The 25,057-nt window shown below is 39.4% G+C and overlaps 1 protein-coding gene across 3 annotated transcripts in view; it reads right to left on the bottom strand.

Annotated features, from left to right (window-relative positions):
- LOC122800798 (NAD kinase-like) overlaps positions 1-25,057 on the bottom strand; it is a 673,639-nt gene that overhangs the window by 464,495 nt on the left and 184,087 nt on the right. For all 3 annotated transcript variants that reach the window (XM_044070075.1, XM_044070074.1, XM_044070076.1), the window contains exon 4: positions 9,390-9,519. In XM_044070075.1, coding sequence (XP_043926010.1) covers positions 9,390-9,519 — 130 coding nt within the window. The remainder of the gene's footprint in view (positions 1-9,389; positions 9,520-25,057) is intronic.

Raw genomic sequence — 25,057 nt, 5'->3', positions numbered from 1 at the left:
ACTGTCCACCTGTGTCCCAAGGTCTCTTATCACACTTTTGGAGTTAAGTAGACTACTGCCTATGTGGTAGTTCATGGGTACAGAGTTTTTACCAAAAGGGATGACAATGCACCTTTTGGCACTGAGCTTGAGGCCATGGTTTTGACACTAGGCATCTGTCTCAGTGAGGCCTTCTTGTAGGATGTCTACATCGATTATGGCTCCTAGTTTGCAGTCATCTGCAAACTTCATTAGCCAAAGACCTTCTGTGTTAGCCTGTACTTCAGAGAAGTAGATACCAAACAGGAGAGGACCCAGGACTGAACCCTGTGGTACTCCACTTGTCACTGGTCTCAAGTCGGATTTGGAGTCTGCTACTTACGCAGAGTGGGTTCTGTCAGTGAGCCAGTTGGCAACCCATTTTGTGACATAGGGATTTATGCCTAATTTAGTGAGTTTATAATTCCAGAGTGGAGGATGGTGTTGAAAGCCTTGGCGAGATCTAGATAGGCTGTGAGAACCACCTTACCCTCATCTACAGCTTTGGTGACTGCTTCAGAGAAGTCTATCAGGTTTAGGAGACATGATCTGACTTTTACAAATCCAAACTGGGTGAGGTCCAGACTTTGAAGATTACCAATGTTTTTGTTTATAAGTTCCATGATGATACGTTCCATGGTCTTGCAGACCAGGCTCGTCAAGCTAATGGGGCGGTAGTTCCTGGGGTCCATGGTGGATCCCCCCTTTGTGGAGTAGAATAACCATCACTGTTCGCCATTAATGGGCACAAAGCCTGAGGTGAGGCTATAATTGAACATAGTACTTAGATGGGGTGCCAGTTCATTCTGTAGTTCATGTAGAACGCAGCGTGGGATGTTGTCAGGTCCCATGGATGCTGTGTTCTTGGCTTTGGAGAGTGTGATTTTTACCTGTGCAGCCGTGATTACAGGAAGTTTGCATTCTTCCAGTATAGAGATGTGCCCTTTAGGGGGTGAGAGGGGGGTAAAGTTAGCACTGAACCTATCTGCCAGGATATTGTCAATATCAGTTGGTTCTGTATATTTCATGCCATTGTGCTGTAGCTCAGAGCAGATTTGAGTGTTGCCCTTGAGATTCTAGACATAGCTATAGAATGATTTGTGGTTGTCTTTAGAAACAGTGGCGATTTTGTTTTCGTAACTAGCTTTGGAGGATTTTATGAGGGATCTCCGCTTCTTACTCAGGCTGACCAGAGAGTTCCTCCAATCATGGGAGTTTTCTCTTTTTTGCAACAGTTTCTTTCTTCTGTTGTAGAGTTTGTTTATGGCAGAGGACCACCAGATTGGCTTCCTTTTTTAGAGGATAGCATCTTGATTCTGTTAGGGATAGCACGATCCGTGCACTCATGTAAGTGTCTATAAAGTGCATTTGTGTAGGATTCAGCAGTTGTACCTCTATTGTCCGTCTGCATGGGTGTCATGAAGTTTGCCACTTCTGTCTTAAGAATTGTGAAGTTGGCTTTGGAGAAATATTTTACGGTGGTTTCCCTAATGGCGGGTGCGGTTGGGATGTGGATGTCTAGGGTGATTAGCTTGTGGTCAGATATGACCAACGAAAAATTGACCTCTGGTGTGGAAAACTGGTCACCCATGTTGGTAATGACCAGGTCTAGGATATTGCTGCCCCTAGTGGGGGTGTGGATAAGTTGATCCAAGGCATTGGAACTTATGAATTCCAGAAAATGTTGAGCAAAAGAGTTGGTACATGAGTAGTTTTCCCAGTTAATGGTGGGGTAGTTGAAATTGCCCATTATTAGGGTGTTAGGTTGTACACTAATATTTTCCAGTGTATCAAGAAATGAGGAGTGGGAATCCTGGGGCATGGTGGGGATCTGTAGCAAGCTACAATTTGGATTGTGATCTTGCCCAGAGTTAGTTGCACTTGGATAATCTCGGATGCATTATGCTGAGCACCTAGTCTGGAGGTGTGGATATCCTTAATGAATATGGACACGCCTCCACCTTTAGTGTTTCGGTCCAGGTTAGGTGGCCAAAAGGTGTGGTATGAATTATAGCCTAGTAATGCAGGGGTGCTCTCTGGAGCCTTGAACCAGGTCTCTGTCACCGCACAGATATCGATGTTCTCCAATTTAAGGAGTGCCTCGAGTGAGTGCATTTTGAGGTTTAGACTTCTAGCACTGAGTAGCAGTACCCTCAGATTTTGCTTGCTTGTACCAGTTACGGTGGAGAATTTATCATTTGAGCCTTGCCTAAAAAAGGCACTATAGGGGTGGCAAGAGCCTTAGCCAGTATCCGGAATCCCAAGGGCGACAGGTGCAGGCCATCTCTGGCAAAGCATCATGGTCTGTTGATCATGTCATCCCAGGCAGACAGATACTGGATCTCTTTAGAATGACACCAGCAGCTTAGCCAATTGCTGAAGTCAATCATTTTGTCATTGTACTGTGGTATCATTCTGGGTGATGGCAGGATGTTACTCAGGGCTAGGGTAATACCTGCCTGGGCTACAAGATCAGAGAGCTCCTCCATGTCGCTTTTCATGTAGCCCATGGAGGTACATCTCAGGTCATTCACACCAACATGCACAATGACAGAGTCATATCTGTACTTGTTGTGGAGTGACCTGAATGCGTGCATTATGTGGCAGATCCTGGCACCGGACAGGCAGCCGACAGTAATTTTCTCCTTGTTTAGCCTGGTGAGTGGAACATCAGTGTGCCTGACTATAGAGTCACCTGTGACTAGAGTGTTGGGTACGCTGTTATGCCATATGGGCTTTGGTTGAGGGGCACACTGAGTTTGTGGGCTATGTGTCATTGGGTTGTGTTGCTTGCATTTCTGCTTTGGAGGTCTCTGTTGCTTGGGCAGATTTTTATTGAGGGCTTCCGTGAATGTAGGTGTGTGTTTTGTGTTTCTATGTGTGTGTTATGGTGGTGTAGGTTTTGAGGGACTATGTGATGAGTGTGGTGTGGTGCACATGTTTACCCTCTCCTCTTGACTGTCTAGTCCAGTCTTTGGTGAAGACAGCTTTGCTTCCAGTTTGGCTATATAAGTGCATCTCTCACAGGTTGTAGTGTTGGGTGGTAGGAGGAGAGGGTTGTCTGTGTACATGAGGCAATTGCTGCCCAAAGATGCCCAGATTCATCAGGTAGACAGGAGAAAACACCGGGAGCTGACCCATAGACATGCCTGGATAGGTGTTTATTTATTAAGTACTAAAAACTGTTTTCCTCTAGACAAGTGAGGAAAGTTGAGTGCTGTAGTAACTTGTAGCTTACTTAGTGCTTACAATGAGTTCTGAACAAGTGCTGAGCTCAAAGAAACAGATTTGAGTGCGAAAACTAAAAAACTGGCTAGTTCTAATGGAAAATTTGAAGAGCAGACTTTACGCTGCCGGGAATAGTTTAACCCTAGCTAAGCGGCGATGCATAAAGTGTATTATTATTTTTTTTAATATAGCAGTATGAGTAAATGAGCAAACCGATTTAAACAAATTAACCAATTAACCAATAAAAAGCTAAAAATGGAGCCCCTTTCCAGCAGTCTTCAATCAGACAAGTTCTAACTGCACAATCCTGCTACTAGGGAACCTTCTACAAAAAAAGATGGCCTGGATTAGTGCTCAAGTTATACAAACAAAGCTAGAGTCAGCAGGTCTGAATCTAGTCTATGCTATAGCAAACAAGATATACCAATTTCAGAAAGAAACAGTTCAAATAAGCAGGCACAATAAGCCTTTAACCAGAAACTCCCAGCTCAGAAGGGCAGAATCTACCCTCTCCTCCCACAAGAGTGCAGACCACACCTTCTTAATGTAAAATAACTGGCCCTAAGCCCAAGTGCTTAAACCAGAACTAATACACTTTTAGAATAACAGGCACTGAGCCTTCAATCAGCAATTCCCAGCTTAGAAGGATGTAAGCTACCTGTCCTGCCACAACAGTGCAGACCAAAACCTTCTTAATGTAAAACAACTGGTCTGAAGCCCAAGTGCTTAAAAACCAACAGGCTTAGAATAACAGTTCAAATTTAATTAGGCTACTACCAAGCAGTAATAAATGAAGCAGAATAAATACAACTGAGTACTTTTAAGAAGAGGCAAAAGCAAGATAAGGTAATAAAGTAGGAAGAAATACAAATGCATTAAAAGCAGATGAATAAAGTGCAATTTTTTGTTTTTAGTAAAGTGCAAGGAGAGAGGAAGTGGGTTGGCCTTCTCAAATGTTCTCTCTGTATTAAGTAGAGTGAACACTAGACTGGGAGGGGCAGTGTGTGGTGCTGCATGATGTACAATCAAGCAGAAACCCACTTAATCGCAGAGCTTAAATATCAGAAGCTAAAACTTACAAAAAAAAAACCTCAAAAAAATCAATGAGGGTGCTTACTCGTAGCCATAGACCAATCACTCTTCACTAGACAGGTTCCAATCAGCACACTTCTCTCACAAGGGTGCAGAAGGTCCCCTTCCAATCAAAGACGTCTTGGAAAATGTGCTTAGAATACAACAGCCACTACAAACTGGCCCAGATGCAACAAACCTATCTGGACTATATTACAACTACTAACTACACTAATTTAGGCAGGAAACACTAAACAAATGCTTAAAACAGCAGAAAAACAGCAATGAGACACTAAAAATGTTTTAAACAGTAAAAAAAAACTGCAAGATAACACTAAATAATCTTTTAAACAGCAAAATAAATCAGTTTTTAAGACACTGCTTGGCAGGAAAAACAGAACAAGCCAAACATATGCTTTGTAAACAATGAAAAGTAGCAACAATTACTTTGCAAACAGTGAAAACAGCAAAAAGAAAAGCTTCCAAACAGTGAATACAGCAACAAAATAAGATTTACCAGGCACAGTGAGGCAGGCAAATACAGTCCAAACAGTGCAGTTTCGTTTACAGTATTAAAATACAGTAGTAAATAAGCAGAAAGCAAAAAGAGTGCAGTAAATAGCATAATCAAGCAAAAAAACAAAAAAAAAAAAACAGGCAATTTATGGTTTTTATGAGGCTCTGAATCCTCTAGTCATTTGGTATCTCACCTCAGAGTTGTGGCTGGTAGCCCACCTGAGTTCAGCTTGGATTACACAAGCAGAAACCCTCTCAAACTCTGGAGAAGTCCAGGACAATTTCCTTGTACTGTTGTAATTTGTCCAAACAAAGAAAGACTCTTCCTAAGGATGAATCTAGAAGATATCCCAGAAAAAACAGTGAGTAAGAAGACATAACAGATTTCTGCAAGTACAGTTGAAACCCCAGACTGAGCAAGAGTTTCAAGACATGTCAGGGAATTTGGACAACTGGAAAAAGTGCTTACAGTTATAAGACACTCATCCAAATAGGAAAGATGTGAATGCCTCAAAGCCAGCAGTGAACAATCACTGGAGCTAGGCCCCATGAAAATAACCTTCAGTCAGTAGACATACCAAAGAGTAAGACAGAGTACTGATAATGTAAGGCAGACACAGAAAATCTTTTTAAAAAGCCTGAAATCCTGCATCTTTTCAGTCAACTGTCAGCATGAAACTGCTGGAAAGTATGGTAGGCAATACGGTCTGAAGGGATAACATTTTAAATTTTGGAATCTTGACAAAAAATAATTGAGAAAGAAGAGGTTTACAGTTTGTCTCCAGGTTCCCCTTTCTTTGGCACCAGACAGATCCTTGAATAAAAACATTTGCAAATCTGAGCTGAGGCACATGTTCTATCCAATATGATTCAACAATTGCTCATAAATAAGGGGAACCATGATGTCCAATTTGCAGGATGAAGATGAATCCCATAAAAAGGGGGAAGGGATTTCCACTGCCATCTGTATCCCTGGCAGACAAGTCTCAGAACCCACTTATCTGAGATAATCTGATGCCACAGTGAAAGATGGTGGCTTAGACTGTGGGATAGATTTGAAGGACTGCCAAGATGGAAATCTGGAGGGGGAAGAAGAGGCAAATAGTCATTCAGACTTTTTGGACTGTCACTTGTTCTGGAAATCTCCTGCATTTTTCTTTGAGCCTCCTTCCAGTTGCTTCGTACATTTTACTTGTTAGAACTTTGTTGAGATTGCTTGCTTTGTTTCATGGAAAAGGATATTGAAAAAGAAGGAAAGATTTTACTGAACATTGAAAAGCAGGGCTGAAAAATCTGACTGATCCCTTGAATCAATTTCTCAAAACTCAAACTTTTCAAGGTCATCAACAGCACAGGGGCTAAATAACACATCTTTGTCCAGGGTGAAATTCAAAATATCAGCTTTTGGGTGGTTTTCGGAACATAACCAAGCAAATCTTCTCTTAACTGAACCATTATCAGCAGCTCTGGAGACAGCATCAGTGCAATAATAAGTGCACTTTAAAGACAATTTGGTTACCTGAGAAGTAGAGACATAGTAATTAAAGAAGATTTAACTTCTGAAGATGAAATGCTTGCAGTTAAGTTCCCAAAAGAAGCTAATAAAAATTTAACATGCAAGTCTGGGGGGGGGGGGGTCAAAATTCTGAAATTTAAGGTGGTGAAAGAAAAAACAAATTCTTCCCAAATTTGTCAAAATTTTTCTTCTCCTTGTCAGAGGGAATGTGGTTAGCATTTACAATGTATTTAGCAGTAGAAGACTAAGATAAAGATATTATTACAGGATCTGATTTGGGATTAGAAAGCAAGAATGTGTGCATCGGAGGTACTTTTCTGCCAGACTTTATGAGAGCAGGGGAGGTCACTGTCAGGCATACTGCAAGCATTAAAGAAAACATCCTATAAGGCATACAACAAAGAAGTAAGGGCTATATGTCGAGGGAACTCCAGGTGTAACAAATCATAATACTTCTGCTGAAATTGAGAGATTTCATTCTGTTCTGACTGAAATAAATCTCTCATTTTGTTAACAGTGCCAAAAAAGATAATTCTTCTGAACTGAAATCTGAAGAAATACTATCCTCAAAATCAGAATAGCCACCATGAGGAAAATTAAATGAAAAATCACACTTTACCTCCCACACCCACTCTCCATGCTCATCTGACTACAAATCATTGTTAAACAGACGGATTTTTTTTTTCTATAAGAAGGTAGTGAGGAACCAGGATTTAACACATTAAAATCAGAGAGAAATCCCTTAGCAAATCTTCTCCATCCACAGATAATGAGACAGGAGAAGAAATACTTTTAAGATTTTGCTTTTTCTTATTAAGAGACTACCTGGAAAGGGACTGACCCATGACAGGAGCACTAGCCTGGAAATCAGGAAACTTACCCAGGCTATGCGGTAAACCTTCATCAGCTCCTTTCCCCAAACTTATAAAGACTGGTTCTCCCTTGCCTGGTGAAGGTAACCCTATAGCCACAGGGGACATGCTAATCTCCCAGTCCTTACTGGCTTCTCAAGGAGCTACACTATAGGGGCCAGGTGTAAAAGACAGATGGTCTGAGGAACCAATATTCACCACAGCAGAGTATTCCACCAACATCTGAGACAGTGATGGTGCTAACCAGTCATTCACAGATTCCCTAACAAGTTTCATCTTCTTTAATACAGGGGAAGCAAGAACAGCAGAGACCAACAATTGTTTCATGGTCAAACCAGGAATTAAACCTCACAAGCTGTAGCAGAGAGTGAGTCTATGTACCTTCTGACAGGAAATTCTACATTCTGAGGTACAATTTTCCCTGACAGTGACAAAAATCACCAAATTCTGACCCCACGTACTTACTGTACATAAACTTGTATAATATAAATATAAAAAATATATATAATTTTCAAACAGTAAGTCAATACAAACAGTACACAAGTACAAAAAAAAAAAAAAAAAACTCTGTAACAGGATAGTCCCAGGGGGAAAAAAAATTCCTAGCATAACAATAACATTTTCACAGAAAAAAAAAATCAGAAAAGTGATGCAATGGAAGGTTTTCCCCAGAAGGGGGCTTATCTGCCCAGCTATGAAAAGATCACTAGCCAACCATCGGTTCCGGGAAGCCCATAGAGGCGATATACTTCAGCAGCACGAAAGCTCTGAAGGTTTTTAGCACTTCAACTCCCTTTTATATGGAACTGCCCATGCAAATGGCAGTTTGGGGATGTGGAAGCTGCCCTAAAACTTTGAAAGCTGGCTGGAATTACACCATATGGGAGGATATAACCCATATAACTTAGGCTACTGCAATAGCGATTTAAATACTGGATATAATATGATGAAGAAAAGTGAGGTGGCAACTGTACAGATAAACTTACTTTTGAGAAATTTCGTGGGACTTGTAGTGTGGATAATGGCAATTCCTGGCTTGAATTTAATAAATATGTGAAATCATAGGTGTATCACGTGGATTTTTATTGATGCTGTCTTAGTTTCTATAGCTGAAGGATGTTTATTCCATTTCCCTTTTCCTCATGTACCAGCCCAGCTGGCCATCAGCTGCTCACTGCTGCTCTAACTGCTCTTACCTTTAGTATCCCTGGTACTACTCCTCGAGGGCTGGGACCACAACAGCAATTAAGGAGTTGGGAAGGGAAATCAGAATACTTAGCAGAGCAAAACAGCAGCTTTACATACACTGGCCTAGTATGTAGGAGACATTTTCTTATGCCCTTGATATCATGTGCATCACAACATGCAATATCAGTTAGCTCCTACTCTCTCCATTATGCAAAATTATTTGCCTATCTACTGTGTGATTACAGCACTACTCCCATCACTGAGGAGTGCTAGACTGCATGCAGAAATCCCCCCCCCCCCCAGAGTGGGTGAGCCAACTGAAACCATTCCTTCCCACCCCTTCCCTCACAACTACTACTACAGTACCTTAGCCATTAATCAAGCTCAGGGTGTCAGAGTACTAATCAGAACTCCCTCCCTCTCTGCCATTGAGCTGAGAGATTTATTCCATTTCTAAGTAGCATACAGTCATTAGGTTTATTGCCATCATAGCAACAGGGATTTTAAAACTTGCAGCAATATTGAGCAGAGCTTATGTAATGACAGTTATATGTGAATAAAAATAAAAAGATAAACATTTAGCTTAGTAGTAAATATAGCATTTACAGCAACCATACAACCTTTGTGGAGGGTTTCATGAAATTTATAACAAGACAAATATACTCTCAGCTCACTCAGTTAAAAAACACATTTATTACACAGCCTTGAGAAAAACAGATGACTATAGTGATGAGGTTAAAAGGCAACAGATAAAGGTAGAAGATATACAACAAAAGATGCTGGATCAATCAATCTACAACACTGGCATTATTTATTTGCCTGCACAACAGAAGCCATAAAGGGGCTCTGACAAAGAACAAAAATTTTTCAGCAGCCATCGTTAAACTAGCCCAACTACGACATCACAGCTGACACAGGATACAGATCTCTGCAGAATCAGGTTCAAAAGGACAAAAATAAGAAAAAAAATCAAATAATACCTCAATCAGAAATGTGCACAGCTGTTTGAATGGTCCAAGAAGGCTCTCATCCCGAATCTTTTTAATAACAAGAGCATTCACTGGAGGGTTGTTCCATGTCAGCTTCTGGCTAAATGGATCTTGGATATGCCTAATACAAATAATTATATAACACTGGTTAGAATAACATCTTACTGTTTATTCAAGCATTCTTAACCAGTCAGTCCTTTCAAATCATTTTAATTACATACGACATTCAGCTATGCATGACAATTTCAACACTTAGAATACAGTCCGTGACTGCAACTTGTCGAGTTTTATTTTCCTCCCGTTTAGTGTTTTATCACTACTGTCTTGCCTTTACTAACCAACCATATCAAAAATACATACATTCACAATGTACAACTTCACTACAAATAATGTACTCTTCATGCACCTCTTTCCCATTAATTTCGACTTTTTACTCAACTTCTCATTAATTATCTTAAATACTTTCAGCCTTATTAGCATCTTCCTCCTTCCTTCTAGGTTTTACCTGTAAAAGCTCATCCTCAGCACATTTCTGATACCTCTTTCCTTATTCAAGTCTGATTTCTTTCTTCCAACACATGCTACATAAAACACGTGCCCACTTTGTATCTTCTTTTTTAGAAACTGTCTCACATTTCATTGAAGACCTCATCTGCGTCTCCTTACATATTCAAATTCTGAAAACTGGCAACAAATTGTTGCTTCTGCCACAGTACATAGGCCTACAGCTTTCATCATTCTCCACTCATTTCCTCCAACAGACCTCTTGAAGTTTGTAATGTAACATCCAGTGGTTGCATTCTGAGCCTTTTGGCAAAATCAGATTATGTCCTCACAATTAAAACAAATCTTCATGTATTGCTAGAGCCATAAACATTTTATTAAAGTATAAATAGCGAACTGTTTTCCACAAACTCATCTTTATAGTGGCAGCATTATTTATATTCTAGGTCTTAAAATGAATGTTATAAATCACAATAAATATTATTTTTGCAGTTTTGGAATAGTAATCAACTTACACTACTTCAAGTAACAACTCAAGCTACACACTTACAGTTAGAGCAACTTTATGCTCATTCAGCTGTGAGGTTTCTTAAGAGGCTAAGCAATTTAATGTTGTTTGATTGCTGAGATATTTAGAAAAATATGAAACTTCTGACAAGATAAACAGTGTATAAGCAGCATTTAATATCTCTCAGGCTGCAGTAGGCAGCACTAAAATTTCATTGCAGCTGTGTTGATTATAATGCAAGCTTTAAGATGAAATCTTATAAATAGGCTGTGTGTGCAGCATGGCTATGCAATTATTAATTTAGATCCAAACAGATGAGTCCTGGAGACAATCCCAGGGAAATGTTGGAAAGAATGATTAGGGTTTTAGTAAGTTATCTTATCAGTGTAATAACCACATGTGAAACAATCTCATCACTTTATCCTGTACCCTAAACATCCCTTCAAGCTTTCAGATTCTGTGCATAAATTACTCACTCCCCTAACTACCACCTTCTTCTCACTTCAGCCATTCCTTCACTTGTACCCTGCTTAAGGATTTCTACATATTACACACACACACACACACACACACACACACACACACACACACACACACACACACACACACACACACACACACACACACACACACACACACACACACACACACACACACACACACACACACACCACACCCTTAATCATCAACTGTTTCCTGGTGTCATCCTTCCCCCTTATCTCCTTTCCCATCAGTTTCAGTTAGTGTATCCCTTGACCAGATTTTATAGCATTTCAAAGTCTCCCTGCATGAGGTTCACTGTTAACAAGACATGCTAAAGCACAAGTTTTACAATGGATTTCTTCAACTGACATTATTTTAGCTAATGCTTCTAAGCAAGACAGGGCAGAAAGTATATTTGTGCTCTGTGAAATGATTTTATGCATAGTGCTAAAGTTTGAAATAAGGGGTACGCTGCAATGTGAGTAAAAGGTACTGTCATTAACTGCATGACAGCTGGGGTTCCTTCTGTGTGGAGTCTGGATGTCCTCCCTGCATTCGTGTGGGTTTCCCCCAGGTGGTCCGGTTTCCTCCCATGTTACAAAGACATGCATCTGGAGCGTTTCTCCCCGGGCCACCGCTGAAAGTTAAATTTGTTCCAAGTCAGACTTTCCCGGTTAACAAATGTCAAATAAATAAAATAAATAAATGACAAGAGACAGAGTTAGAAACATTGTAAAAACAGACAAGCTGCTATTTGATTTGTGCTTGTGACCTTGTTTCTAAAACATGTTTTGTATGAACAGAGTACTGTTAGATATACTAAAAATAAGAGAGATGTGTATTATGAAGTGTGCTGATCTACTGCATTTAAGTGTTTTACTGCATTAACTGGTGACCTTTTGAATGTTTTTTTTTTCTGTCTGTGCCATCTTCATTATCTGCACTTGTTTTGCACTGTAACATTGCTTAGACAGCATAGACTAGATCCAGACTTGCTGAATATAGCCTGCTTTTGATATACTTGAACTCAAATCCAGCCATTTTACATTAAAAAGGGCTTCCCTGCACCCTTGTGGCAGAAGAGTGTGAATATAGCCTTGTCTGAGCTGAGGATTGCTGGCGGAAGGACCATTGTGTGATTTCCTATTGGCAGACGAGTTTACAACTGTTTAATTTTGCCTGTATACAAGCCTTGCATTTGCATGTAGCTGTGCACCACACAATGAGGATTAGTAGTGCCTGTATAGTAGCAAACTCCTAGAAACTATTTTTTACCTAGACGTTTGTCAGTTGAACCTTCCCAACCCTCCCAGGCTTCCCTAGAATGAGGGTTTGCAGTGCCCTGTATAGCAGCAAACTCTTAGAAACTATTTTTTCCCTACACGTCTGTCAGTTGAACTCTTCCAAGCTTCCCCTGCTGCACTGCGGGCAACTCAGCTATGCACTGCTGCACTCTGGGCAACTCAGCTGAGCACTGAGCAGTGTCACCACACTCCTTCATCCTTAATCCTCAACAGAATAAGCCTCCTTGTTTAGTTAGCTGAGTTAGTCCTACAGCTAAAGCTAATCCAACTTGCCCACTACCCAGCTAGTACTTACAGTTTAACCTGCTATAATGGACAGCCAGTTTCCCAACATTTCACCAGCTAGCCTGATTGACATGGGCATCCTAAGGCAATGTAGTAACTGCTTCATGTATACTGACAACCACTTGCTCCTAAAGCAAACAAATACAGTATGTGAGAGATGCAACTATATCATCAAGCTGGAATCAATTCTCTCATGTAACAATAAACAAGACATCAAACAGGTTGTCAGCACACATACATCTCCTCTCACACAAGACAAGGTCAAGTCACATAGACCCATCTACATGGGGGTACTCACTAAGAACCTACCAAAGGACCAGAGACCTCCCAAGTACAAACAGTTCACACATACTGGAGCAAGAACAGACCCACTTCACATAGCAACACACATACAAGTGTCTCAGCAAATAAGCCCCTAAGGCAAAACACCTCAAAACCTAATGTCCTCGTTACAGGCGATTCCATAGTGAAACACACGCATATCCTCCACACCAGAAAGTCACAGTTAACTGCCTGTCAGGTGCCAGGATCCGTCAAATCACACACACACTCAAGTCACTAACAACAATTACTATTCTGACTCTGTTGCTGTACATGTTAGAGTGACTGACTTGAGACGTGTCTCTCTGGACTACATGAAGGGAGGCACGACTGAACACTCAGATTATGTGTACCAGGCAGGTATGTCCCTAGCACTAAGTAGCATTTTACCTGCCACAATACAGACAAAAATGACTGACTTCAACAACTGGCTTAGCTTCTGGAGTCAATCCAAGGGGACCAGTATCTGTCAGCCTGGGAGAACATGATCAACAGATCATGCTGCTTTACCAGAGATGGTCTTCACCTGTCTCCTCTAGGCTTTTGGAAACTGGCAAAGATGTTTGTCTCTTCCATACTGCCTTTTTTAGTCAATGTCAAAACAAAAAAAATCCAGAAGTAAAGAAATCCACTCAAGACAAACTCAAAGTTATGCTACTTAATGCTAGAAGCCCCAACAGAAAACTGCACTCCCTGGAAGCACTCCTCACCTTGGAATATGGCAATGTTTGTGCAGTCACTGAGACATGGTTCAAGGCCGCAGAAAGCACCCTGGCCATACAAGGCTAAAACACCTTCCACACGATCAGACCCCAAAACATGCGTGAAAGAACCAAAGGAGGAGGTGTATCCATCTTCATTAAATCCAAATACACCTTGAAACTGGTTAAACAGTACGACTCTCTAGAGATACTCCAGGTACAATTAAATATAGGTAAAGCATCCTGCCACATAATTGCTAGCTACAAGTCCCCTACCATGAACCAACAGAAGAAATACACCAACTACCTAGACTTGCTAGAATCATTCCTAATACAGCCAAACACTTTGGTCATGGGAAATTTGAACTATCCTTCCATAGACTGGACAACATACACAAGCAGAAATGAGATTGCCCTGAGGTTTCTGGACTTTGTTAATTCAAATGCTCTGGAACAGCTAGTCTGCACCCCTACAAGGGGCTCGAATGTCCTGGAACTGGTACTCACAAACATTGTGCATCACTGCACTATCCCCTGTGTGTTTACCTCCCTGGTGAGGTCAGACCATAAATCTGTCTCATTTGAAGTAAAGATCAGACTGGATACACCCATAGGAGCAAACAAACAAACATTTCTCCAAAGCAAGCTTTAGCCTACTAAGTGAGGGTATAAAAATTTTCAAACGCCCTGCTAACACAGTCAACAATGACTCCTATGCAGAAGAGTACACAAATGCCCTGTATAGACATTTAAACAACTGCACAGACTTGGCTGCACCTGTCAGGCTCAAAACCAGGTCCTCCAAAGAAACAGAACACCCTGATGGACCTCAAGTATAAACAGGTTATATAACAAAAGGAAGAAACTGTTATCCAAGAACAAGAGAGAACCAACTCACCAGAAGAAGAATACCCTCCGCAGCTTGAACAAGCAAGTCAGATATCTTGTAAAGTCCTCTAAAGCCAATTATGAGTTTAAATTACCATCCTTAGCAAAAGACAATTGTAAGGCTTTCTTTAGATATGTCTTAAATCGTAAATGGAATGCCCAGCTATGTGCCGAACTGATTGTGGACAATACTACTCACACTGAACCTGAAGAAATTGTAAACATGCTGGCAGACAGATTTGGTGCAAATTTCACCCAGCTGCTCCCACCAGATACACCCCAAAGCATCCCTGTCACCAGACCACTGCCTAGCATCACCAAAGTGCAGGTTATATCTGCCCTCTCCAAAGCCAAAAATACTGCCTCCATGGGACCAGATAACACCCTAGGCTGCTTACTAAACAATCTAAAACAAGACCTAGCAGAACTGGTAGGCACTCTCTTCAACCATAGCCTGAGTACTGGGGCTTTGTACCAGCAGAGTGGAGAACAGCAACAGAAATCCTCTTACACAAAGGGGGTCCATCAACCGACCCTGGGAATTATAGCCTCTTAACCAGTCTTATCTGCAAGACCATGGAAAGACTCATCATGGATCTTCTCAACAAGGACATAGGTGACTTCCAAACTTTTTTTTCCATAAACATCTTTATTAAATTATCAGTTATGACATAGGCAATCTTACATTTATATAAATGAAAACAAACAACACTGACACCACTTTAATTGCAAACATTATACATCACAGACACCATTTACACAACTGTAGTTGCAAACATTATACATCACTTATAATCTGTCCAGTCAGTTAAGCATTATATGGCTCATTCAAATCCTGCCTCTTAAACCTCATTCCTTCTCTGCATATATTGTTCCCACAATTCCCATTTTTTTCCTATGTAGTTTGCTCCTTCCCTTTCTTACAGATCCCAATTCCAGTTGTTTTAACTCTGTTACTATAGTCACTATTTCTAGTAAAGTTGGTCTAGACTTTGATTTCCATTTTCTAGTAATTGCTTTCTTGGCACCAACCATAATTAGAGCAGCAAGGCTTTACTATGTATAGGCAATTCCAATTCTGCATCATAACCCAAAAAAATCATCTCCCCAGTCAATCCAATCCACTCACATAGCATCTCTGACAGAGCAGTCCGCAGGGAATCCCTGAAGTCAGCCAGCTCATTACACTCCCCAAAAATGTGTTCCCAGCCACTTCTTTCTTACCTGTCACGCCTCCAACATTTGCTATCCACCTGAGGAAAATGTCTTTGGAGTCTACTTAGGGTATAAAAATACCTATGTAAACACTTCCAGGCAAAGATCCTAAATCTTTTAGACTTTGTTGCATATTTGGGAGTTATACATATATCCCCCATTGTCTCTTTTTGAATTACTTATCTAATCTCTCTTCCCTATCCTTTCTAAGCTCCTCTGATTGATTCTTACAATTATCATGCAATATTTTATATGCTCTACTAATTATTCCTTTTTTAATGGCAGTTTCTGTTCTATATTCTATTAAAAACTCCACCAGTGCTGGTCTTTCATTAAGGACCCCCCCCCCATTTCTTTCTCTTTGCCTACACTCTGATATCAATCCTTGATAGGGAAGGCAATCTCTAACCTGCAGTCCAAATAAATTATTGGCTTCTTTCCATTCTACTACCTTTTCCTTTCTAGTTATTTGCTCCCAATACATTGGCTCCTTTGTCAGTTTTCTCCAATAGCTTCCATCCCCTTCTTACTTATTACCTGTATCCCTAACCACCCAGTCATCCCTATTGGCAGCATCTCTTTTCTCCTTTCTCATACTGGTTTAGTTCTTAGAATACTCTCTGCTATTTTATGAATATAATATTCTGTATGATTACATTTTTGTTGTTCCCATTAAGAGTCTGCATCCAAAATCCCAACCTCTCCTTATTTCTTGAGGTTCCCCCCATATCATCATCATTCCTTTCCACTATGAATTATAGTTTTCTGCTTGCGCTATGTATAAGAGCCTTAACTGTGTTTCTCTAAAGTACCCCCTCAAATCGGGTAATCCTAGTCCGGCTTGTTCAGTTGGAAGAATCAGCTTATCCCACTTGACCCTTGCTGTCTTTCCTTCCCAGAAAAAATCCTTCAACTCTTTTTTAATTGCTATCCACAGCTTCTCCTCTGATTGATAAAAATATGCCTGACCTGTGTATAATACTAAAGGGACTAAAAACATTTTAATTGCTCGTATCTTTGCATCCATATCCATATAACAAAGCTTCCAGTTTCGCAATTTTTGTATTATCTTCTGTTTAGTCTCTTCCCACATATCCTTAGCTGCCATAACAGAGTAATTTCTAATCCATACTCCTAAATACTACAATTTTTCATGTCCCCATAAATATGGATATTGTTGGACCAATCCGTGTGTGGGTACATAATTTACTGCTATTGCCTTTGTTTTTGCTTCATTAATTTTATATCCTGAGAAGATCTGAAACTGTCTTAAAATGCTCTACAACACTGCAATGTCTCTTTCTGGTTTTGTCATGTATAAAATAATATCATCTGCAAATAAAGCCAGCTTTTCCTGGCTACCATACCAATTATATCCTTGAATTTCTATGTCCCTTATTTTCTTTAACGGTGGTTGTAAATATAATGCAAACAACAAAGGGGAAAGCGGACAACCCTGCCAGGTTTCTCTACTGAAGCAGAAGTTATCAGAGAGGACACCACCCACTTTAATTTTCGCCTCCGATCCCTCATATATACTCTTAATCAGCCTTATAATTGTATCAGGGAAAGCAAATGCTTCCATTCCCCTGCTTGTGAAGTCCCAGTCTACTCTGTCAAATCCTTTCTCTACATCAAGACCCACCAATAACAATGGTATTTTGTTACATTCTGCTTCCCTCTGGATCATTAATGTTCTGTTAATATTGTCAAATGTTTGCATTCCCAACACAAAACCACACTGATCCATATCTATCAATATTGGTATCACTTTTGAAATTCTTTTAGCCATTACAGATATAAACACTTTATAATCATAGTTTAATATTTAAATGGGCCTGTATGAAGCTGGAGCCGATGGATATTTACCCTCTTTATGTATTACCGTTACCACCACCTTCTTCCAGGATGCTGGTACTTCTCCTCCTCTTAAAATACTGTTAAACAAAAACTTCCAGATCTTTATCATTTTTTCTCCTCCTAGCTTCCAAACTTCCACAGGAATACCATCTATTTCTGGGGACTTTCCAGTAGATTGGTTATACATAGCCATTTGTACCTCATCTCTTCCTGTCCTAACTGTTAGTAATTGAGCTTCATCTACCTCTAACCTTGGCATATTTAATTCTTTCATAAACATTTCAATTTGTACCTTTTTTGATTTCCATACTTCTCTGCTTTATACAAAATTTCATAAAATTTCGGAAATATTTCTAATACTTCTACAGGATCTCTTGTTATCTTCCTTGTTATTGGCTCCCTAAGCTTGGTGACAGCCCTTTCCACATTCTGTTGCCTGAGTCATTATGCTAAAAGTTTTTGCGCTCTAGAATTATCATCACAACACAGTTGCTTAACAGCTGTCTTTCTAAACTCCTGCATATTATCAAGGTAATCCCTTATTTTCTGTTATGCATTCTGCAGTTGCTCCTTTTGTTGTTCTGAGAGAGTCCCTCTATTTTGCAATACTTTAACATTTGTCAAGTCCCTCTAAATAATTCTTGTTACTTCTTAACCATAAGTCTCTTTCCTTTTTTTCCACCCTGGTTTTAAAGTTCACTTTAATTTTATCCTACTCCCTAGCTATATTTTCAGAAGACATGTCTTATCTTTTTTAGTAGCTCCTGAATAATTTAATTCCTCTCTTTTCAACCGATAGGTGGGAAAGTGCCAGTGTCTCATTTTTATTTCATTACCTTGCATTTTTATTTTAGTAATTATTGGCGCATGATCTGAAATAGTTATTGGATGCGTTTCAAGATTTTTTAATTAAATGCACATGTTCCTGTGAGATATAAATTCGATCTAGCCTAGCCCAGTTTTTGTACCTTGGAGAATAATATGTAAATTCACTCCAAACTCCTAATATTGAATTCACAGCTTTCATGCCAAACATTTTCATAAATTTCTTTAAAAATGTACCCTCCTTTGTTATATTTCCCCTTCTAAGCCCCCCAGACACATCTTCACTGTTGCAAACCAAATTCCAGTCTCCACCTATAAGTAATATTCCTGCTGAAAGCTGATCATTTTTCCCAGAATTTTCTTAAGCTCCATTACAGCAGTTTTAGGTGGAATGTAAATGCATGTCAGTGTAATCCTCCTCCCTTGCCAGTAGCCTCTTAGTACTATATATCTTCAATTATTATCTTTTTTCCCCTCTTGTATCACTATTGGAGTTCCTCTTACAATTAATATAAGTACTGCTCTATTCCTTTTATCTCCTATAACATAGCTATTAGCTATGTGCACTCTACATTTTAATATAGTTCACTACTCTCTCTTTTTTATATTTATCTGTAAGATCATTCAGATTGAAAGACATTACAGAAAGCATCATTTGCTTATATAGTTATTATTAGCACCTTTTATGTATAATTGCTTTTTTGTTAAATGCCTAGTTCTAACTTTTATGTTACATGCATACACTGTTCAACAGATTGGTCTTTTATACAGTTGTTTCTTGTCATATCCATTTGAGCCTATGCCACATCTCACATGACTTTTTGTTTTTTTTGAAAGCCCTCAAACAGAACAAACAACTCCCCCAACCCCCTCCAAAATATATCAACTTCATAATAATACACAAAACAATGTAAATCTTCAAATATTGAAGTTTTTGCTTTCTCTACAAAGCAAAAACCCTCTACAAACTCCAATTCCACAATTCAAAAATTCTGAACTAACAGCTAGTCTCCTACAACTAAATAAACATAAAAATATCTGCATTATCTCCCTATATATATCCCCTGGTGACAACATCTCTACCCTTGAAAATATTCTTCACTGGGCCTCAACTGAAATAAAATTCGAAACCTTCATCCTAGGCGATGTTAATACTGATTGGAATAAAATTAACTCACCTTCTCCCTCCTTATTCATTAACCTGTACAACTTTACCCAAGTAATTCACACTATCACACGCCCAAATAAACACCACCCCCCAGGATCCATCATCGATTGGATCTTAGTCTCCCACCCAAACAAAATAACTCTCTCTGGCACTATCCCAGACACCTTTAGTGACCATCTCCCTGCATTCATACATCGCTCAAACAACACCACTAAACATCAGCACCATTACATCCACACTCGTAATCTCAGCAACTTCAATCCCAAAAACTTCTCCAACACTGTTAAACACCATTAACTGGCAAATCCTAAATACTCTTCCCCTTGACAATGCAGTAGAACATTTTAACTCCATTTTCCTAAAAATTTTCAACTCCCAAACCCCACCAAGAAACAAAGGAGTCAAAACTAATTCTGCTCCATGGCTTTCCAAAGAAGCCAAACAAATCATGAATTGTAGGGGCAAATGCTGGAAGCTCTACCAGAAAAATAAGATGCCTTCCACCCTGCTTCAATACACCCAACTTCGCAACCAAGCAAAAAAACTAATCACCTCTGATAAAAAAACTATTATAATAAACTTCAGTCTAACAACAACGTTAACCCAAAACAATTCTGGAAATCCATTAATTCCCTACTCCACCCAGGATCCAAGAATAATCCCTGCCCAGACCCTAGCTTAACTGACTCAGAACTCAGCTCTCTCTTTAACACATTTTTTACTGACTCTATAGCTAATCTTACCAAATCTTTCCCAGACAACAATCCTTCCTACTCTCATTCCTCTACTCCCTCCTACCCTCTTAACTCCCCTCCTAATTTCCATCTCAAACCTGTTCCAACTACTTTTATAAAAAGACTTCTCACTAAACTAAAGCCTTGCTCAAATGCCCCTGACAACATACCCTCCTCCTTTCTCAAAGCTGCTGCTGAAGGTATTGCCATCCCTATCAGCATCCTAATCAATAGATCTTTAAAAGAATCATACATACCCAAACTCTGGCGTTCTGCCTTCATCCTTCCTCTTCATAAAGGAGGCAAAAACACTAATATCTCCAACTTCCGTCCAATCGCCCTTCTTTCACCCATATCAAAAATTCTTGAAAAATGTGTCCACCACCAACTTATGCCTTTCTTAACCCAAAATAACATCATAACTCCCACCCAGCATGGTTTCCGCCCTGGCCACAGCACCATTACTGCTTTACTATCCTTCTTAGAAACAGTAAATCGGGCCCGAGACTCCGGATTACTAGTATCCTCAACACTACTTGATCTTCCTAAAGCCTTCAACACTATCTCCCACAAACACCTTCTCTTCCATCACTCCAACCTTCATCTCTCCCCTGAAACCCTCTCCTGGTTCTCCAGCTACCTGACAGATCACAAGCTGTCAAATGGAATAACTCTACCTCCTCCTTCCTGCCCACACCCACCGGTGTTCCCCAGGGATCCATCCTTGGACTCATGCTCTTCAACATCTTCATAAATAACCTTCACACTGTCATCACTGACACTACAGTTATCCAATACGCCGATGACTCCACCTTAGTTTGCGCCGCTGCCAACCTGCCAGAACTACTGTCAAAAGCTCAAATAGCTTTTTCCACTACCGAGAACTGGATGCACTGCAACCATCTCTCTCTCAACTCTAATAAATCTAAAATACTTCTCTTCCCTCCCACCAGGGCCTACTCCTTCGACAAAAATGCTTTCAAAGTCCTTAGCCAAAGCAACACTGCCATAGAAGTGGTTCCTTCTGCAAAACTCCTTGGTATCACCATAGATGAATACCTTAAATTTGATATCCACGTACAACAAAACATCAAGAAAACTCACCAAAAACTTGGTATGCTCTACAGGAATAACCGCTTTCTCTCCAACTCCTCCAGGCATACTTTAGCAACTACCTACCTCCTTCCTTACTATATGGAGCCTCTCTTCTAACTAACCGGTCTTCTTCCATCACCTCTAAACTTGAAACTTACTATAATAAAATCTCCAAATTTGCAACCAAATCCAAAACCTCTACTCACCACTGCCTCACCCTACAATCACTGAACTTGCTGGAACTCCCTAACTACCTTGACTACCTCCAACTTACCACCGCTCACAAATTAATATTCTTTCCAAATAAGTGCCCAGCACTAACAAACATCCTTCCCCCTTACATCCCAACCAGATCTCTGAGATCTGAACACCAAAATTTAATCTCTATTCATAAACCCAAACACTCTGCAGGCCAACTCCTTCTCTCTTTCACTGCAGGCAAAAAATGGAACTCTCTCCCTCCCTCACTTAGGACGATACCTGACCCCGAATCCTTCAAGACCCAACTTTTCTCATTTCTATCTTCCAAACGTAAATGCTCCTGCTTTCACCCTACATAAATACAAATAAATTTCCCCATAGAGCCTACTAAACTCCTGCTCCAAACTACACTACATCCTCTCCTTTTCTATTTACCTAACACAAACCTAATCCATCACCTTCTGATCATTCAATTTCTCTCTCTTGACTCCTAGCATGTATATAACGCAACTATCAAGTAATCACTGATGCCTATTTCTTGACAATTGATTCTTATTGCTCTGAATGTAAAAACCTGCAACCTTTGTCTCATTGCATGTATAATGACAATGTATTCTTTTACTATAGCTGTTTTGTATGAATTCATACATGTATTTTACCTTTGCATTTGGCATTTTTTGTAACCTCTAATTGTGTTTCTTATGGAACCAAACCAAAAACGAAAAACCTCGTAAAAATACCAACTGGTAATAGAAAATCAGGATTCCAAGTCTGCAAAGCAAGTGCTGAAAAAAGCAGTTTGTTTTATTTAAAATTCACACAAGCGTTAAAAACACGAAGTACATCCAATGTCAAGCGCTTTCACCCAGGCACTCCCAGGCTTTTTCAAGACAAATGTTCCATAGTTTGGTGGGCTCTTTTATATCGCTCCTACCAATTTCATAAATTCAATTAGTGTACAATTATTCAATCATTGCTAAAAGGCTTACTTCCACTTATAATTTAATCATGCACCCAATAATACTTTTTTATGCTAAAAGATTGCTATATAGGACTTTGATGTCCACTGCCCATACAACATATCTTTAATTTTGAATTAACATATTAAAAATGTATAAAAAATATATAAAAAATATAAAAGTGTAATGCTACCATGATTTCCATAAACTACAAACCATTACTTCAACTGTTCTTATATTTCTAAGTATTTCTAACTTTGTGGGTACAAAAAGCATCTGATAAAATGTTAGAACATATTGATTAGTACATTTTTCTTATACCATGCTCTATCTTGGAAGTATTCATACACAGTTCTTCTTAAAAAATCATATGTATGTTTATTTTCTAAAACCATAAAAAAAATTTTTTAATATTGCTTAATAAGCACTGCTAAGTGTTTGTATGTCTTTGTGTCACAATTTTGCTCTTCTACGTTTAAGTAAACTAACTATACTAATGGCCCCATTAAGGCCAGGGGGTTTCGCAGCATCCAACTTCAGCTGCCAGAGCAGTTCTTTGTACTCTAAGGAGGTTTCCCAATCTCCTCCTCTGGGGTTGATGTCTACCTGTTCTAAAACTATAAACCTAAGCTCCATCCGATCACAAGACAATGAATGTTTGAAGAATGCATTGGTCTCCTTTCCTTTACTAATTTCGTAAAGGTGTTCATATATTCTTTTTGCCAATGTCCTCTCCGTTTTGCCTATGTAAAAACAACGGCAATATTGGCATAAGCCAAGGTAAACTACCCCTTTGGTTTTACAATTAAAGTACCCAGGTGATTTTATATAAATCCTTCTAGAGTTTAGATATAAACCTTTCTTGTTAATAATGTAGGGGCACTGCTTACAAGCATTACATTTAAATGCACCAGTCCTACGGTGCCCACTGCATTTTTCCATCTCGTGATTGGTCTCCAACAGTTCTTTTAAATTCATATTTCTTCTTCTAACAAATTGTGGTTTGTTACCAAGTATTTTCTTAAACTCTTCATTCATAGTAACTATTGGACAATATTTGCCAACCACCTTTTCTACTGATAAACTTTCGTTGCTATTTGTGTGAACAAATACGCAACCCTGCTCTTTTAACTTGTTTTCTACCTTACCAGGTTCGTATCTACGTTCCTCTCCAAGTAAAGGAAAATACCTTTCCAACCTCTGACTCGTGACTTCTACAATTACTGAGCTTATTAATTGTGTAGGGTAGCCCCTCTCCTCGAACAATATTTTCAAAAATGCAATTTCTTCTTTAAATTTACTCTCTTCACTACACATTCTTGCCACTCTAATCAGTTGCCCTTTAATAATCCCCTTCTTTTGAAATGAAGGGTGATTACTGTTGTAATGTAGGAACATGTTTGAGTAACTATCCTTTCTGTGTATACACAACATGAAGCATTCTTTGTCAGCATTCTTGGATAAATTCACATCCAGATATTGCAGGCTGTCCGTGCTAATATTGCACGTAAATTTCAAGAAATCTGTACTACTATTAATGTGCCTAATAAATTGTTCCAGTTCTTCCATGCTGCCCTTCCAAAATATGCAGATGTCATCCAAATACCGTTGGTAGTGTACCAGATGTTTAGCCCATTGTGTACTAAATATATGCTTTGACTCCCAGTAACTTAACATAATGTTGGCATAAGCAGAGGCACAGGGGGTGCCCATTGCCACCCCTCTTTTTTGCCGAAATAACGCTCCACAAAAATAAATAAAATTATTACTAAGAATAACCTCCATAAATTCAACAAGTAGAGCTATAGTCTTGCCTCCCAATGCTGAATACTTGGCCAACATTTCGTTGAACCATGCTAACCCGGTGTCATGTGGAATGCTTGGAAATAATTCCACTACATCCACTGTGACCAAATATTTGGTCTCTTCATAGAATTCCTTTTTAACACTTCTTAAAAATTCCCAGGAATCTTTGCATAAGAATTTTAGGGATGATGTAAACTTTTTCAGTGTTAAATCTATAAACTTCCCCAATGGTTCAGTAATCCCCTTAGCTCCAGCCACAATAGGTCTAAAATGTAGAGGCTGTAGTCCTTTGTGGACTTTGGGGATACCGAAAATAATGGGAGTAAGTGGTTTGTGTACTAATAGGTAGTTGTACAATTGCTCATTTATTGCACCCTGGTACAAATTATCCTCCAACATGTATTTAATTTTGGCATATGCAACATTACGCTCATTTATTGAGACTTGGTTATATTGCTCAACATCATGTAAAAAAGTATGCAAAGAGGCTTCATAGTCCTGTTGATACATAAGGACTACTCCCCCCCCCCCTTTGTCGGTTTTCATTACTCTAATTCCTTTGTTGTTTAGTTTCTTAATCAATTTATAGGATGCTTCCGAAAAGTTACTGTTACTTCCTACCATTTCTTTGGTATAAATATTCCTAATTTCCACCTCTACCATTTCTTCAAATGTTTTAAGCACCGGATGCAAAGTGTTTCTTATGGAGCTTTTCTCCTCGGGCCTCCACTGAAAATGGGCACATTCTGGCCCAGTGGACTTCCCCGGTAATCAAACTGAAATAAATAAATAAATAAATAAT

The sequence above is a fragment of the Protopterus annectens genome, chromosome 4.part1 (assembly GCF_019279795.1).
Source record: "Protopterus annectens isolate FY-2018-M chromosome 4.part1, PAN1.0, whole genome shotgun sequence".
NCBI classification, from domain to species: domain Eukaryota; kingdom Metazoa; phylum Chordata; order Ceratodontiformes; family Protopteridae; genus Protopterus; species Protopterus annectens.
This window is presented reverse-complemented; position numbering and strand designations above follow the sequence as displayed.